This window comes from Balaenoptera physalus (assembly GCF_965194825.1).
Source record: "Balaenoptera physalus genome assembly, chromosome: 19".
Classification (NCBI taxonomy): domain Eukaryota; kingdom Metazoa; phylum Chordata; class Mammalia; order Artiodactyla; family Balaenopteridae; genus Balaenoptera; species Balaenoptera physalus.
Genome location: NC_138900.1, coordinates 16,652,670 through 16,669,281, shown reverse-complemented (window position 1 = coordinate 16,669,281; position 16,612 = coordinate 16,652,670). Strand labels below are relative to the sequence as shown.

The window sequence follows — 16,612 nt, the reverse complement described above, 5'->3', positions numbered from 1 at the left end:
TGAGGATGAACAGGCATTCAGCCCAATAGGAAGGTTGGAGTTCGCTCGCATGGGCGTGGCCTGAACCGCTCCAGGGACGGCGCTCTAGCCGTGCGGAAGACTCGCCAGTGCGCTGCCTCGTCCCGCTTCCGGCCGGTCTTCGTTCCGCTTCCGGTCCGACACTGGAGTCATTGCTGAGGGTCACATTGAGCTTCCAGGGGCTTCAGGAGCGTCTTTAGGTGAGTGTAGGGGGCTCGGGGGCCCTGGAACCCCAGCCTGGGGAACTGTGGAGCCCGACCCTTGCTTCCCGGAGAACGAGGTAAGGTTTCCGGCCGGCGGCGGTCGACCTCCAGGAGCCCTGGGGTCCTGTTCAGTTAGTAATCGTAGCTGACGATTATTTAGTTCTTCGATGCCAGGAACATTACAAGCGATTTATATTGCTTCATGTAATCCTCCCTCCAACCCTATGAGATAGGGCCTGCGGTTATCCCTTTTTGACTGGCAGGCAACTGAGGATCAGATATTATGCAGTTTAGCCAGCGACCAGGACTGCAGTGCTCTTAGTCACCAGGCCGCAGGCGTCCCTCCCCCCACGACCCCCGACCCCCCAAGCTTGCCTAGGCCGCAGCCTGGCTTCCTGGTGTCTGGCCCCTCCTCTCCCTTGGACGTTGGAGGGGCTGCAGCGTCATCCGCAGTCCACCCTCACTCCCGAAAGCGGGTGGAGATCGCTTCCAAAACAACTCTTCCGACCGCGTCTGTGTCCCAGCGGCTGGTGTTCACATCACCCCGCTCCCGGAAAGACTCTCCTCCGGTGCCCCAGATCCTTACCGCTACCCTGGGTCGCTTGAATTTATTACTGGTCTGCTTACTTCTGTGTAACCCCACGACTCCTCGAATAATCTGGAATAGAGGCAGTTTCTCTCGGATTCCCTGGTGAAAACAGTGTGTCACCTCATAAGAGAGATTATAGCACAGGTTTTTAACCCTGGGTCCACAGAATCTGTGGAGTTCAAGGGGTGCTAGTACTTGAATGGGGGGAAATTTACATCTGTACTTTTGCTAGTTTCTAATTGAAATGTAGCATTTCCTTCAGTTAGGAATGGAGGCAATAGCCCTAGTAGTATTGGCATCATCTGTTACTTTGTCAGCAATCAAAATCATAGGTCATCTGACAGACCATTATGGTTGCAGATTTCAAAACATATCATTTTCAGGCATGACTATTTTGAAATTGTGGTAGTTAATAAAACCTCAGCTACAAGTAACTGGTTTTCTTTGTGATCCTATGCAATTTTTAAATGCATTCTTAAATTTTTATTTGTTTATTTTCTTTTTGGCTGCGTCGGGTCTTAGTTGCGGCAGGCGGGATCTTTGTTGAGGCGCGCAGGCTTCTCTCTAGTTGTGGCGTGCTGGCTTAGTTGCTCCCGGGGCAGGTGGGATCTTAGTTCCCCGACCAGGGATCGAACCCCCGTCCCCTGCATTGGAAGGCCGATTCTTTTTTTTTTTTTTAATTTATTTATTTATTTTTGGCTGTGTTGGGTCTTCGTTTCTGTGCGAGGGCTTTCTCTAGTTGTGGCAAGCGGGGGCCACTCTTCATCGCGGTGCGCGGGCCTCTCACTATCACGGCCTCTCTTGTTGCGGAGCACAGGCTCCAGATGCGCAGGCTCAGTAGTTGTGGCTCACGGGCCCAGCCGCTCCGCGGCATGTGGGATCCTCCCAGACCAGGGCTTGAACCTGTGTCCCCTGCATTGGCAGGCAGATTCCCAACCACTGCACCACCAGGGAAGCCCCAGAAGGCGGATTCTTAACCACTGGATTCTTAACCACTGGACCACCAGGGAAGTCCCCTTTAAATGCATTTAAACATATTCTGAGAAAGGGTTCATTAGACCCCTGAGGAGTTCATGGCACCAGTAGACATTAAGAACCTCTGCAGTGTAGGTTAAGTTAGTGATAGAGTGCAGCTCCACCACATGTGTGCTGAATGACCTTGGAAAGTCGCTTAAACACCCTGTCTCTTGTCTGTGAAGCAGTGATAGTAATAGTTTCTGCCTTTTAGAGTGACTGTAGGAATAAAGCTTCCTTGCTTATAGTAAGCACTCAGTGAATGTCAGCTGGTGTTATGTTGGGACAGATAAAGCCTGATTTTACCAAGGAGTTGACTCCCCCAGACACCCTGCTATGACTTCCACCCTTAATGTGTTCTTGCCCTGCCTTCACCTCTGTGTGTACTGAGAGGGAGGGGCGTTGGCTTGTTGCTCACCGGGCCTGGGTGGACTGACAGCCCCTTGCCAGCCCCAGAACCCCTGCCAGCACCCATTCTCTGCCTCCAGGAGTCAGCACTATGGCAGAGGACATCAAGACCAAAATCAAGAACTACCAGACTGCTCCTTTTGACAGCCGCTTCCCCAACCAGAACCAGACGAGGAACTGCTGGCAGAACTACCTGGGTGAGCAGGACATGGGGGGGTGGGGGGCGCGGGCTGCAGTGTTGACCTTCCCCTGGTCCCACACCTCAAGTCGCTTGCCTCTTGGCTCCTCATAGGGGACCTATGCATCCCAGGCCTCTTCTCTTTTATTCTGATCATCTGACCTCGCAAGGGCCTGTGCCCCTCATCACCACCTGTGCTTAAGATCTGGCCCAGGGTCACAAACTTTGGTTCCCACAGTGATTTTTTTTTCCCCCAAGATGTGTGTGTGTGTATTTATGGAATGTAACATACATACAGGAAGTACATAAAACATAATGTACAGCTAAATGAATAATTCTAAAGTGCATCCCCCATGTAACTATAATCTGGATAGAAAACTAGATACTGCCAGCCCTCTGGGCTCCCATGCCTACTGCACGCCCTGTCTTGAAAACAACACTCTACTCTCCCCAGGAGAGATGTAACCCCACAGACTTAGGGCAGTCACACTGTGGTTTTATCACTGCTGTGAGGTTTGCCTCTTTGTGATCTTTATAAATACTGTATGTGTTGTCTTAGGTTTGGATGTCTTCATTCAACAGTTTTGAAGATTCATCCGTGCTGTGGCATGTGTTTTGCTCATTTTTATTGCTGTACAGTTTTCCACATTTTTTTTTAATTAATTAATTTATTTATTTTTGACTGTGTTGGGTCTTCGTTGAGGCGGGGGGGGGGGGCCACTCTTCATCGCGGTGCGTGGGCCTCTCACTATCGCGGCCTCTCTTGTTGCGGAGCACAGGCTCCAGACGCGCAGGCTCAGTATTTGTGGCTCACGGGCCTAGTTGCTCCGCGGCATGTGGGATCTTCCCAGACCAGGGCTTGAACCCGTGTCCCCTGCATTGGCAGGCAGATTCTCAACCACTGCGCCACCAGGGAAGCCCCCAGTTTTCCACATTTTATTCATGGACACTTGCATGGTTTCCAGTTTGGGGCTCTTATGAATGCTGCTGCTATAAACATGCTTATAAATGTAATTTGATGTCCATGTGAATGCTTTTCTCTCTAGGGAGTGTGCCCAGGAGTGTAATACTTGGAGTAATTTTTGAATTAATTTCCTACTATTAAAAACCAGATTATCCCCCTCCTGTCTTCCTCTCCAGGATGCCAGCATCTTAGTCCCCTTCCCCTGCCCTGATTCTGGACTTCCATAATCCCCACACACACCTCTCAGGTCGCCTTATCATTCCTGACCCCAGAATTTTCAAGTAGAACAGTCGTTCTTTAGGGGTTGCAAAATCAGCTTAGTGAGGTGTGTCTAGCCCTTTTGAGTACTACACTTGTAAGGGTATGCTTTCTTTGTGAACTTGGGGGTAGGGGGGATTTGTGTAACTGGTTGTGAAGTAAAAACGATTTCTGTGAATTTCGATCAAAAATGTGTTCCAGCCCTTGGTCTGGGCTGACCCTGATCCCCGTTCTTCACAGACTTCCACCGCTGTGAGAAGGCAATGACTGCTAAAGAGGGTGACGTCTCCGTGTGTGAATGGTACCGGCGTGTGTACAAGTCCCTCTGCCCCATATCCTGGGTATGTGCCTCCTCCTGGGGCCCTTGGGGTGCTGGGGTGGGGGTGGGGTCCTAGCAGAGGGGCGTGTGGTGACTTCATGGGAGCTCATCTGTGAGAGGCAAAGGGAGGACAAGGCATCACACTGGCCGTGGATGTGGCCTTTTCTTCTTCCTAGAATCACCTCCCTTTCCTCCTTTCGCCAGTACTCTCAACCAGCCAGGCTCTCAGCCAAGGCAACCAGATCTGTCTCACCCAGACACTCTACAAATAAATGCCCTGTCCCTGTGGCACTCACCATCTTTTGGAATCCTGTCCTTTCTTCATATGAGCATTTCCAAATATACATAAAAGTAGAGAGAATATTTCAGTGACCCCCCAAACATACCCATCACCCAAACTGAATACTTTCAAGATTTCTCCACATTTCCTCTTCTTTTTCCTCTTTCCTTTGCTGAAGTATTCTGAAGCAAATCCCAGACATGTCATTTCACCCCTACCTACTTCAGCATGCATCTCTAAAAAACAGGGATGCGATAAGGCAGTCCTTTTAGGCCTGATCTGACCAGACCCATTGTTACTATTTAATATTCTGCCATACCCTCTTTTTTTAAATAAAATATCACTTTATTTCATCAAGTCAAAGACCCCATCGACTACAAGAAACACTGAGAGATGTTTAAATCTTTTTTTTTTTTTAATGCTGGAAACGGATGTAACAAGCATGCTATTTTCACAGATGTTAAAATGAAAAAAATCATATGTCTTAAAATCAAAATATGATATTATTACAAAACTAATAGTGCTCATTTTAAAAAATAAAACAGTACAGTACAGTACTGAGCGGTACAGTAAAATGAAAAGTAGACGTCCACTTTCGCTCCCCAGTCCCCCTCCCCTGAGGTAACTACTGTTAACTGATTCATTTTTCTCTGTATACATTTATCATACATAAGCCTGTGGAACTTTCTGTGTATGCATGGGTCGTACTATATCGTCTGTTCTGTGACTTATCAATGTGTGCGTATAGATCTACCTCATTTGTTCTGTTTTGTGACAGTGCGTATAGATTTACCTCATTTGTTTTTGTTTTTTTCTTTTCTTTTTTAAAATTTTTTGGCTGTGCTGCACAGCATGTGAGATCTTAGTTCCCCTACCAGGGATCGAACCTGCGCCCCCTGCAGTGGAAGTGTGGAGTCTCAACCACTGGACCGCCAGGGAAGTCCTTAACTTACAAATGCTTTTATTTAACTGGTCCCCTTTGATGGAGATTGTGTTCTAATTTTGATGTACATCTTTGGGGCGTGTTTCTTGAGAACAGATTGCCTTAATGCACTCTTCCTCAGCTTGCTTGGTTTGCCTCCCACCTCTGTGGCCACACTCTCCCAAGTGTCTGAGTACCCTCTCCCCTCCCAGGATTTCTCCTTGTCCCTGCGTGATCTTGGGTACCATGACATCGTGATTCCGTAATATCCGCCCTCCAGCCTCAGGGCCTGCATTAGTTGAGTGCTGGACAGGGTGCTAGGAAACATGCTTCCAGGCCCGGTGCTGCCCCACACCCCAGCCGCCGGGACCTGGGCCTGCCCTTACCTGGGGAGCGTTAGATGCTGTGGTTCCTCCCCTCAGGTGCCTGCTCTCTCTGCCTTCTGAGGGGTGGAAGTGAACACACCCTTTATACCCAGCAGCCCTGGCTTCTTTATTCCAGAAACTGGGTGAAGTAAAAATAAGTGTTTTATTATTGCTATTGTTCGTTTTTGTTTTTTTTATAAGCAACATAACCACTTCACAGAAACTTAAGAAATAGAGGAAGGGGCAAAAAATTGTTTCTCATCCTCCTGACCTGGCTGATAATACTGTAACATCTTCCAGGTGTTTCCTGTGTATTTTTAAAAATTAGTCTCTAATCCCAGTATGTGTATTTGGGGAGGAGTGGGGCTGGGAGTCCAGCACTTTTCCTATATGAGCATTTAAAACATTTTTTCCAATCATCTTTTCTTTTCTTTTTCTTTCTTTTTTTTTTTCCCCCCCCACATCACAAGGCTTTCAGGATCTCGGTTCCCTGACCAGGGATTGAACCCGGGCCACAGCAGTGAAAGCCCTGAATCCTAACCCCTAGGCCACCAAGGAACTCCCTTTTATTTTCCCATTTTAAAAAATCTTTAGTTTCTTCATAAAAAATACAGTAAACCTTCAAAGTGAGAGACTTTTATAATGTAAAAAGTGAACAACTCCTAAGTCACCCCCTTCTGAGTCCAAAGTTAACTTCCCTTAGAAATTTGATATAAATCTTCCACTTCCTTTTCTGTGTGCTAATGTGTGAGTAGGTGTTGGTGTATGTTTATATACTTCTTTAAATTTTATTTATTTTATTTTATTTATTTATCTTTGGCTGCGTTGGGTCTTCGTTGCTGCGCGTGGGCTTTCTCTAGTTGCAGCAAGCGGGGGCTACTCTTTGTTGTGATGCACGGGCTTCTCATTGCGGTGGCTTCCCTTGTTGCAGAGCATGGGCTCTAGGCACGCAGGCTCAGTAGTTGTGGCGCATGGGCTTAGTTGCTCTGCGGCATGTGGGATCTTCCCGGACCAGGGATCGAACCCATGTCCCCTGCATTGGCAGGCGGATTCTTAACCACTACGCCACCAGGGAAGTCCCTATATACTTTTTAAATATAGATATGGATCATACTGTAGATACTGTTTATCCTTGGCTTTTTTACTTGCATTGTTTACCTATTTTTATGTCAGTACAACCTGCTTAATTATTGGGTAGCCATTGTCTTTAATAGTTAAAAAATAGTCCCTTCCCCTTTAGCTGGACTCAGTCTTTTTTCACTATTTTAAATGATACTGCAGTGTACAATTCCATTGCAGGAAATGTTTTGCCTTCTATTTGAATGGTTTCCTTAGTTCCCTTTCCATGAAGTGGGATTATTGGACAAAGACTAATTTGCCAAAGGATCAGACCAGCCTGAGCCTTTAATTTAAAAGGGATGGGGAGTGGAAGATAGTACTAAGTGTTGGTGGTTCTATAGATTGGTCCAATCACTTTTTTTAAATTAATTAATTAATTTATTATTTATTTTTGGTTGCATTGGGTCTTTGTTGCTGTGTACGGGCTTTCTCTAGTTGCGGCAAGCGGGGGATACTCTTCGTTGCGGTGCGCGGGCTTCTCATTGCAGTGGCTTCTCTTGTTGTGGAGCATGGGCTCTAGGTGCGCAGGCTTCGGTAGTTGTGGCTCACGCACTCCAGAGCGCAGGCTCAGTAGTTGTGGCGCACGGGCTTAGCTGCTCCGCGGCATGTGGGATCTTCCCGGACCAGGGCTCGAACCCGTATCCCCTGCATTGGCAGGCGGGTTCTTAACCACTGCGCCACCAGGGAAGCCCAGGTCCAATCACTCTTAAGGTCAATCCTGAGACAGGAGCTTTCAAAATGAGAAAAATCATACTCTAGATGTGGCAGTTTCACATCTACACATCCTATAAAAATGTTTGTGTACAAGGACATCCATTGCAGAGTTGTTTGTACTAGGGAACATTCAGAAACAAGTTATATATGATGGTATATTCATCTTGATCTATGTGATAGAACACAGAAAGAGCTGTAAGACTCATGGAAAAAGCAAGTTGCAGGACAATCTGTATAGTATGGGGGAAAAAAATCTGTATAGTATGGCCCAATTTAAGTAAAGAGTATTTGTGATGTGTGGTGTATGTGTTTAAATAAAAGAGGCACTTGCTATGGGCCGGCTACTTTGTAAGTGCTTTATATCATATAAGGGCAAACATGCTAAAAAAAAAAAAAAAAAAAAGGTACTATTATCAGTATCCTCATTTTACAAAATTGGAAACTGAGGCCCTGAAAGATTGAGTAATTTGCCTGAGGAAATTACAGCTAGGAAGCGATGGAGCAGGGATTCAGATTGTCTTCCTTATCCATGCATTTATCCATTGCCTCTGATGTATAGCATGTAAATGTGAATGTGTGTGTGTATATAAAAATAAATGTGCTCTGACTGCCTGTAGGAGGGTCCACAAGTTGCAGACTGTTACCTCGGGGGAGTGTTAACTGTTCGATATGGGCCTGTCCATCGTTTTGTATATGTACGCATACATCTGTGAGCAATAGTAGGATCACACTCTGTAGCCGGTTTGGACCTTTTTGCACTTGATTGTGCATTTGATCATTAGAGGTGCATTCCTGCTGGAGCATAGACAGCCTCATTTTTTTTCACAGCTGCCCAGTATTCCTTCTTTCTTCTGTTCTGACAGACATCGTTGAGGGTTGACTCTGGGGTTCCTGAAGCAGGGCCTGGTCACACTTTTGAAGGTGTTTACACACATCTCCCCACAGACAGCTCTGCAGTGAGTCTGCCTGTTATTATTCCTCCGCTGCCACCCCACCCCCCGCCCCACCCCACCCCTTGTCCCCTCAGTGGGTCAGTTCATGTCAGCTCATTCAGGACAGTGATTCTTGTCCTTCTGGGTCACTGCTGGTTCCCCAGCTCCTGGAACAGTTGCCAGTACTGGCACGCAGCAGGTCCTGGGGTTACTTGTTGACTGAACAGGTAGGCAAAGTGGGGAGGACAGAGAAGTTCACCCATCTGGTTTCCCCGCGGAGGAAGGGAGTAACACTGGCTGTCTTTCCACAGGTGTCAGCCTGGGACGACCGCCGGGCAGAAGGCACGTTTCCTGGGAAGATCTGAACTGGCTCCACCCCACCTTCTCTGTCCTCCGTCCTCCCCAGGGTGGTGAAGGGGGACCTGGGTACATAGTGATGCCCACCCTGGGGTCCTGAATCATGGCTTAACTAATAATAAATACTCGTTGGAAGAGTGTAAGGCTGTGTATGTGTAAAAGAGCTGGATGATGGGGCCAGAAGCTGGGGCGGAATTAGTACCTTGACCAGTAAGAGAGACTGAATTCAGGGTGTTTTTTTTTTTTTTTTTCTTTTTTCTTTTTTTAAATTTTTCTTTTTTTTTTTTCTTTTTTTTTTTAATTTTTCTTTTAATAAACTTTGACCACCTCTTCTTTACCAGACAATAGAGTGAGTGATTATACAAAATGACCTCAAGTTCCTGTATGTGCTAAAATTTATCTGTATGTTCTCCTTTATTATCTGTATAATTTTTAAAAACTTATGTTTTGAACCACATGGAAATAGTATAATAAAAACTCCTATGTACCCATCACCTAGCTTCAACAATTATCAACAAGTGAACACCCCTCTCCCTCTAGGTTATTTTATTTTATTTTTACTTATTTATTTATTTGGCCACACCACGTGGCTTGTGGGATCTTAGTTCCCCAACCAGGGATTGAACCTGAGCCCTCGGCAGTGAAAGCGCTGAGTCCTAACCGCTAGACCACCAAGGAATTACCCCTCTAGGTAATTTTAAAGCAAATACTGGAGATCATATTTTATCCAGAAATAAGTAAGTATATGTATCTCTTCAAGATACAGGTTTATTTTAAACATAATCATATAATTGTATCTAAAAGGTAATACATTCTTAATATCATCTAATAAGCAGTCTTCTGTACAATGTGTAATTTCTCCCTATTTTCTAGGCTTCCTCTTAATCATGTTGATTATGGTGACAATTGGAAGTCACTTAAGTAGGCCAAGTTAAGAAATGTTATTTCTTGATGTCCCCAAAGGAATTGCCACACAATAACAGTACAAAATATCATCCACCGCAAACTTGTCAACAGGGAACTCCTGACACAGTGTGACCAGCTAGAGTCCCATGTTGTGGCCAAATTGGTGTTTCCTCAAGACCACTCAGATGGTTGTGTAACAAACTTATCTGAAGTATGTTCAAAAGAGCAGAGATGATTCTTGTATTGAGGGAAAATGGCCCTAGGGAGGGCTCTTCTGAAATGGCCGCCCATGAGGAGGGGCGCTGTAAACAGGAGCCTAGTGCATGCATAGGGGCTTTGAGGGACTGTAGAAGCTTCTGGCATGTGTCAGGAATAGGAAAGAAACATGGTGAAAATTTCAAATGAAACAGGAAGTCCAGTGAAAAGACAAGATATAGGACTTCCTTTGACCCCAGTCACCCAGTCCTGCCCAGAGGCTGCCACCATTAGCAGTTACAGAGATAGCCTGTACATCTAGAAGCCTTTATCTTGTCTATTTGATTTGATAAGGATTTGATATGGCTCTCCCATTTCCTCTCTGCTCTCCCACTGCTCGTTTGCTCATGCAGTCCCTCCCACACTGACCTCTTCATTTGTGACAGGAACCCTGTGAGCTAATGAGAAGGTCAACGCACCAGGCTCGCTCCAGCCTCAAGGCCTGTGCAGCTGCTGCTTGCTCTGTCTGCGAGGCTTAGCCACACAGCTCACTCCCTCCTGCGTTCAGCTCTTCCCCAGATACAACTCAGTGTGCCCTTCCCTGGCCACTCGACCTACCAATTCGACTCCACACAAACACTTTGCAGCCCTCATCCCTTTGGTTTCTTAAGTATTTACACTAATATTCCTGTATTTTATTTATTCATCCTTGATAATTGTCCCCCCACCACTAGAATGTAATATCTGTGAGGACAGGGATTTTTAAAATATATATATATATATATATATTCCCTCTTTCATCATTTTATTATGAAAATTTTCAAGCATACGGAAAAAGTGGACAAATAGTACAATAATTGCCCTTATACCCACCACCTAGTTTTGACAGTTGTTACTATTATGTCATATCTACTTTGTATATGTGTACATGTAATTTTTTCCTGAATCATTTAAAAGTGCTTTCCAAACATGGTGACAACTTCACTCATAAGTACTTAAGCATGTATCTTTGAAAAAGGCCATGTTTCTTCAATACGATTGTCACTCCTAAGAAAAACTAACATGAATTCCCTAACATCTCATATTCATATTTCCCAAATCATACCCCAAAATCTTTTTACTGTTTTTTTTTTTTAATTTAGTTTATTTTTTATTTATTTATTTTTGGCTGTGTTGGGTCTTCGTTGCTGTGCGCAGGCTTTCTCTAGTTACGGTGAGCGGGGACTACTCTTCATTGTGGTGCGCGGGCTTCTCATTACAATGGCTTCTCTTGTTGCGGAGCACGGGCTCTAGGCGCGTGGGCTTCAGTAGTTATGGGTCGCGGGCCCTAGAGTGCAGGCTCAGTAGTTGTGGTGCACGGGCTTAGTTGCTCTGTGGCATGTGGGATCTTCCTGGACCAGGGATCAAACCCATGTCCCCTGCATTGGCAGGTGGATTCTTAACCACTGCGCCACCAGGGAAGTCCTGTTGTTTATTTTTTATACCGGGATCCAATCAAGGTTCACCTTCTGCATTTGATCTTTAGGTCTAGTAGTTTTTCAGTTCTAGAATAGCCCCACCCCCGCCCCACCCACTCTTGTAAGAGTGGAATTTTTTAAGAGGCCGGGCCAGCTGTCTTGTAAAATGTTCCCCATTCTGGATCTGTCCGATTGTTTCCTCATGGTGTCATTTAGCTTCTTCCAGCATCTGTAGTTCTTATAAACTGGAAGTTAGCTCTAAAGGCTTGATTAGATGCAGATTATTTTTTGCAAGAATCCTTCCTGTGTGTATCTTCCTTATTGCTTCCCATCAGGAGGTACCTGATGCCAGGTTGCCCCATTAGTGGGGGCCACTAGCTGTCTCCTCTGGAAAGATCTGGCAGATGACCTGTGAGATGATACTATGGGGAATGGTTCCACCACGACAACCTTGCACATCTCCACATGAGCCACGTAAGCAGTACTTAGTTGTGGTCTGACCCGAACCACAGCAGAACTCCTGGTGATTCCTCCTGAAACAAAAGGAGATAAGCAGTCTTGCAAAGAGCTGCCGTGAGGCATTTTCTCACCCGCCTCCTTCTCTTGCAGAGACTGCTTCAACACCATTTCTCACCCAGCTCCCGTGTTTCAGTTGAGTACAGGACTTTCCACCTCACTCCTTAGGGTATAGCTGCAGGCTGTAAAACTACTCTGAAGCTACCCCACTGGACACCTTACCTGCCTTATCGCAGATCTTCCAGCAACTCAATAAGCCATGTATGATTATGACCCCTATTTTACAAGTGAGGAAACTGGGGCTTCTATTCCCCTGCCAGGCCATGTGGCTGTGTTTCCCTTTAGTGTATCTGTATAGGAGAGGGTTCAGTGCAGAAAACAGAAACCTTTCAAGGCATATTAAGTAGAAAGGGATTTAATAGGAGAAATCTAGTACAATAAATCCATGTGATATGATATGATATGAATTTGGATATAGTATACCCTCATCGTGTTCAACTCAGCATAACCCCACATAGAAAGAACATACCTCAACATAATAAAGGCCATATATGGCAAGCCCATAGTTACCGTCATACTGAATGATGAAAGGCTGAAAGCTTTTCCTCTAAGATCAGAAACAAGACAAGGGTGCTCACTCTCACCACTCCTATTAACATAGTACTGAAAGTCCCAGCCAAAGCAATTGTGCAAGAAAAAGAAATAAAAGTCATTCAGATCAGAAAGGAAGAAGTAAAATGGTCTCTGTTTGAACGTGATATGATCTTATATGTAGAAAATCCTAAAGACTCCACCAAAAAAGTGTTAGAACTGATAAACAAATTCAGTAAAGTGGCTAACTTCAAATCACAAATACTATCCTTGTACACCCCCATTTTATATTTTTGATGTCACAATTAACATCTCTTTATATTGTGTGTCCATTAACAAGTTATTTTAGCTATTGTTAATTTTGATACTTTTGTCCTTTAATCTTTATACTAGAGTTAAGTGATTAGCACACCACTATATTATAATATTAGAGTATTTGAATTTGACTATATACTTACTTTTACCAGTGTGTTTTATATTTTCATCTTTTTATGTTACTAGTTAGCATCCTTTCATTTCAGCTTGTAGAACTCCTTTCAGCATTTCTTGTAAGGCAGTTCTAGTGATGATAAATTCCCTCACCTTTTGTTTGTTTGAAAAGTCTTTATCTCTCCTTCATTTCTTAAGGACAACTTTTCCAGGTAAGTATTCTTGGTTGGCAGTTTTATCTTTCAGCACTTTGAATATATTATCTTACTCTCGCCTGGCCTGTAAGGTTTCTGCTGAGAAATCCACTGATAGCCTTATGAGAGCTTCTTTGTAGGTAAGGATATTTTTTTCTTACTGCTTTTAACATCCTGCCTTTGTTTTTCATTTTAGACAGTTTTATTGTAATGTGTCTTGGAGACTTTTTTTGTGCGTGTGTGTGTTTTTTTTAGTTGAAATTTTGGGGGAGGGACGTCCCTGGTGGCGCAGTGATTAAGAATCCGCCTGCCAATGCAGGGGACACGGGTTCGATCCCTGGTCCTGGAAAATCCCACATGCCGCGGAGCAACTAAGCCTGTGCACCACAACTACTGAAGCCCGCGCGCCTAGAGCCTGTGCTCTGCAACAAGAGAAGACACCGCAATGCGAAGCCCGCACACCGCAATGAAGAGTAGCCCCCGCTCGCCGCAACTAGAGAAAGCCTGCGCACAGCAACGAAGACCCAACACAGCCAAAAAGATAAAAAAAATAAACTATACTGGAATAAAATATTTTTTAAAAATTGGGGGGAAGCTTATGAGATGAATGAATTTGAATGTCCAAATTGCTCTCCAGATTTGCGAAGTTCTCAGCCATTTTTTCTTTTAATAGGCTTTCTCCCCCTTTCTCTGTCCCTTCTCCTTCTGGGACTCCAATAATGCATAATTTATTCCTCAATGGTATCCGATAGTTCACACAGGCTTTCTTCACTCGTTTTCGTTCTTTCTTCTTCGTTCTCTTCTGTCTGGAAATTTCAATTGAACTTTCTTCTACTTCACAGATTCTTTCTTCTACTTGATCAAAGCTATGTTGATGCTTTCTACTCCATTTTTCAGTTTATTCATTGTATTCTTCAGCTCCAGAACTTCTGTTTGGTTCTCTTTTATAATTTCTATGTCTCTGTTAAACTTCTCATTTTCTGTATTGTTTTCTTGATTTCAGTGCATTGTCTTTTCTTGTAGCTCAAGAAAAGCTTCCCTAAAACAATTATTTAAAATTCCGTATCAGGAAAACCACAGATCTCCATTTCACTGGGGTTGGTTACTGGAAAATTATTGTGTTCCTTTGGTGATGTCATGTTTCCTTGATTTTTCACATTCCTTGAAGTCTTGCATTGCTTCCTTTGCTTTTGAAGAATTGATCACCTCCTTCAGTCTTACTGACTGGCTTCAGAGGACAAATACCTTCCATCAGCCCTGGTAGGGATTCTGAGGCTTTCTCAGGACTTTTCTATGGCTACACCTGCTCCATCATTTCTTGTTCCCTCTTGAGGGGGAATTCTTAAGACTGTATGCCTTCTATCAATCCTGCAAAGCCAGACTGAATGCTGACAACCTCCTGTTTGCTTTCCCTAGGGCTGTACTGAATGCCCAAGTTTATGTGCTTTCTCCTAATCCCCCAGAGTTGGCTGACTTTCTGCATGTGCTCAGTAGCCATCTGCAGAGGCTCACTCTCACAGCCCTCAGGGGTGTGCACAGGGAGCTGGTCATGAGGTGGGAATGTGTGTGGATGAGGCACGCAGAGCACTGGAGGTGCTGTGGGCCAGCTGTGGGGGAACCACAGGCGAGGCATCCCCAGTGGCTCATGTGCAGTCTTCCTACTGTCTGTGATGTGGTTACTAGGATCCGAGGCCCTTTGATGATTTCTGAGAGCCCTGGCTGCTATTCTCCCTGCCACTCCCTGCTCCACCACCCCCCCCCCAGTTATGCAAAACTCAGTATTCCTCTTCAGTGCATCGAATCTTGGATTTTTTTTTTCCCCCCAGCAGTGTGCTGGAACTTCTCTGCTGGATACCCAGACTTCTCATCTGTGAGTGATTTTCAAAATCACTTTTGGGGGACGATGGTAGAAAAACTCCTATTTCACCATTCTGATAACATCACTCTCTCAACTTTTACAAAGGTACAAAAATATCCAGGAAAAATCAGTCATTTCCCCACCTTCTCTAGCCACAACGAGGTGACTGCCATCACTGGTTTCTTATGTGTCCTTCCAAAGATAGTTTATACATTTGCAAGCAGATCCTCCCTCCTATCTGCCTACCCACCATAGTAGCCTGCTGTTCCTGTTGTTCTGAACCTTGCTTTTCTCCATTAATAATAGTATTTGGAAATCATTCCTTGTCAATCTGATATTCTTTTTTTTAATTTATTTATTTATCTTTGGCTGTGTTGGGTCTTCGTTTCTGTGTGAGGGCTTTCTCTAGTTGCGGCAAGCGGGGGCCACTCTTCATCGCGGTGCGCGGGCCTTTCACTGTCGCAGCCTCTCTTGTTGCGGGGCCCAGGCTCCAGACGCGCAGGCTCAGTAGCTGTGGCTCACGGGCCCAGTTGCTCCGCGGCATGTGGGATCTTCCCAGACCAGGGCTCGAACCCGTGTCCCCTGCATTGGCAGGCAGATTCTCAACCACTGCGCCACCAGGGAAGCCCTCAATCTGATATTCTTGAACTTTTTCAAATTGTACAAGTAATGCATGAATATGTTTTCTTCTTTTTTCTTTTTCTTTTCTTTTTTTTTCTTTTCTTTTTTTTTTTTTTTTTTTTTTTGACCACACCATGTGGCTTGTGGGATCTTAGTTTCCCGACCAGGGATCGAACCCAGGCCCTTGGCAGTGAAAGCGAGGAGTCCTAACCACTGGACTGCCGGGGTACTCCCTGAATATGTTTTCTTGGCTTAAAAAAAAGGAAAATACTCCAGCAGAGTCAGTGTCACCCAGAGAGGCCTTATGGTGTAGTGTAGTGGTTAAGGGGGTAGGCACTAGAGCCAGGCTGTCTCAGTTCAAATTCAGGCTCTACCACTTACTAGGTCTGAGGCCTTGGGCAAATTATTTGACCTCTGTGTCACGGTTCCCCCATCTGTAAAATGAAGTTAATGACACTTTCCTCATTGGGCTGTTGTGCAGATTAAATGGGATGCTACGTGTAAAGTGCCTAGAACAGTGCCTGATACTACATGTGAAGTGCTTAGAACAGTGCCCTGTGTGTTGAAAATGCTCTCTAGATATGATTTGCTCCTGGTACATTGGTCTCCTTTCTGGGCTGTGGACAGACACATCAAGGAACTTTTCCTTCTCATTGTCTTTGTGTGTGTGTGTGTGTGTGTGTGTGTGTGTGTGTGTGTTAAGGACACTTAACATGAGATCTACTCTCAACAGTTTGTTTTTTTTTTTAGCTGCGCCACACGGCTTACGGGATCTTAGTGCCCCAACCAGGGATTGAACCCAGGCCCTCCGCAGTGAAAGCGCAGAGTCCTAACCACTGGACCACCAGAGAATTCCCTTAACAGATTTTTTATTTATTTATTTATTTATAAAATAAATTTTATTTATTTATTTATTTTGGCTGCATTAGGTCTTTGTTGCTGCGCACGGGCTTTCTCTAGTTGCGGCGAGCGGGGGCTACTCTTTGTTGCAGTGTGCCGGCTTCTCATTGCGGTGGCTTCTCTTGTTGTGGAGCATGGGCTCTAGGCACACGAGCTTCAGTAGTTGTGGCACACGGGCTCAGTAGTTGTGGCTCATGGGCTTAGTTGCTCTGCAGCATGTGGGATCTTCCTGGACCAGCACTTGAACCCATGTCCCCTGCATTGGCAGGCGGATTCTTAACTACTGCGCCACCAGGGAAGCCCCC

The 16,612-nt window shown here is 45.1% G+C and overlaps 1 protein-coding gene and 1 long non-coding RNA gene across 3 annotated transcripts; one reads left to right on the top strand and one right to left on the bottom strand.

Moving 5' to 3' along the window:
* The first annotated feature begins 60 nt into the window (after positions 1-60).
* On the top strand, positions 61-8,783 carry COX6B1 (cytochrome c oxidase subunit 6B1). 2 transcript variants are annotated; one of them, XM_082437818.1, is made up of 4 exons: positions 61-218; positions 2,313-2,429; positions 3,873-3,973; positions 8,595-8,783. In XM_082437818.1, the coding sequence occupies exons 2-4, from the start codon at positions 2,324-2,326 to the stop codon at positions 8,646-8,648; spliced, it is 261 nt and encodes an 86-aa protein (XP_082293944.1). In that variant the 5' UTR covers positions 61-218; positions 2,313-2,323; the 3' UTR covers positions 8,649-8,783. The 2 variants fall into 2 exon arrangements, with proteins under 2 accessions (XP_082293944.1, XP_082293945.1); XM_082437819.1 differs by having other exon boundaries at positions 125-298.
* Positions 8,784-8,909: 126 nt separating this feature from the next.
* LOC309648776 lies at positions 8,910-16,604 on the bottom strand. The gene is made up of 2 exons (XR_014256785.1): positions 16,037-16,604; positions 8,910-15,996 (listed from the first exon to the last, which is right to left on the bottom strand). It is a non-coding gene; the product is annotated as an uncharacterized lncRNA (long non-coding RNA).
* Positions 16,605-16,612: the final 8 nt, after the last annotated feature.

Bases quoted from the DNA above. Each gene is read 5' to 3' on its own strand.
- COX6B1 (XM_082437818.1), top strand. From the start codon at position 2,324: ATGGCAGAGGACATCAAGACCAAAATCAAGAACTACCAGACTGCTCCT. The intron at 2,430-3,872 runs GTGAGCAGGACA...CGTTCTTCACAG, and splicing joins CTGCTGGCAGAACTACCTGG to ACTTCCACCGCTGTGAGAAG. The intron at 3,974-8,594 runs GTATGTGCCTCC...GTCTTTCCACAG, and splicing joins CCCTCTGCCCCATATCCTGG to GTGTCAGCCTGGGACGACCG.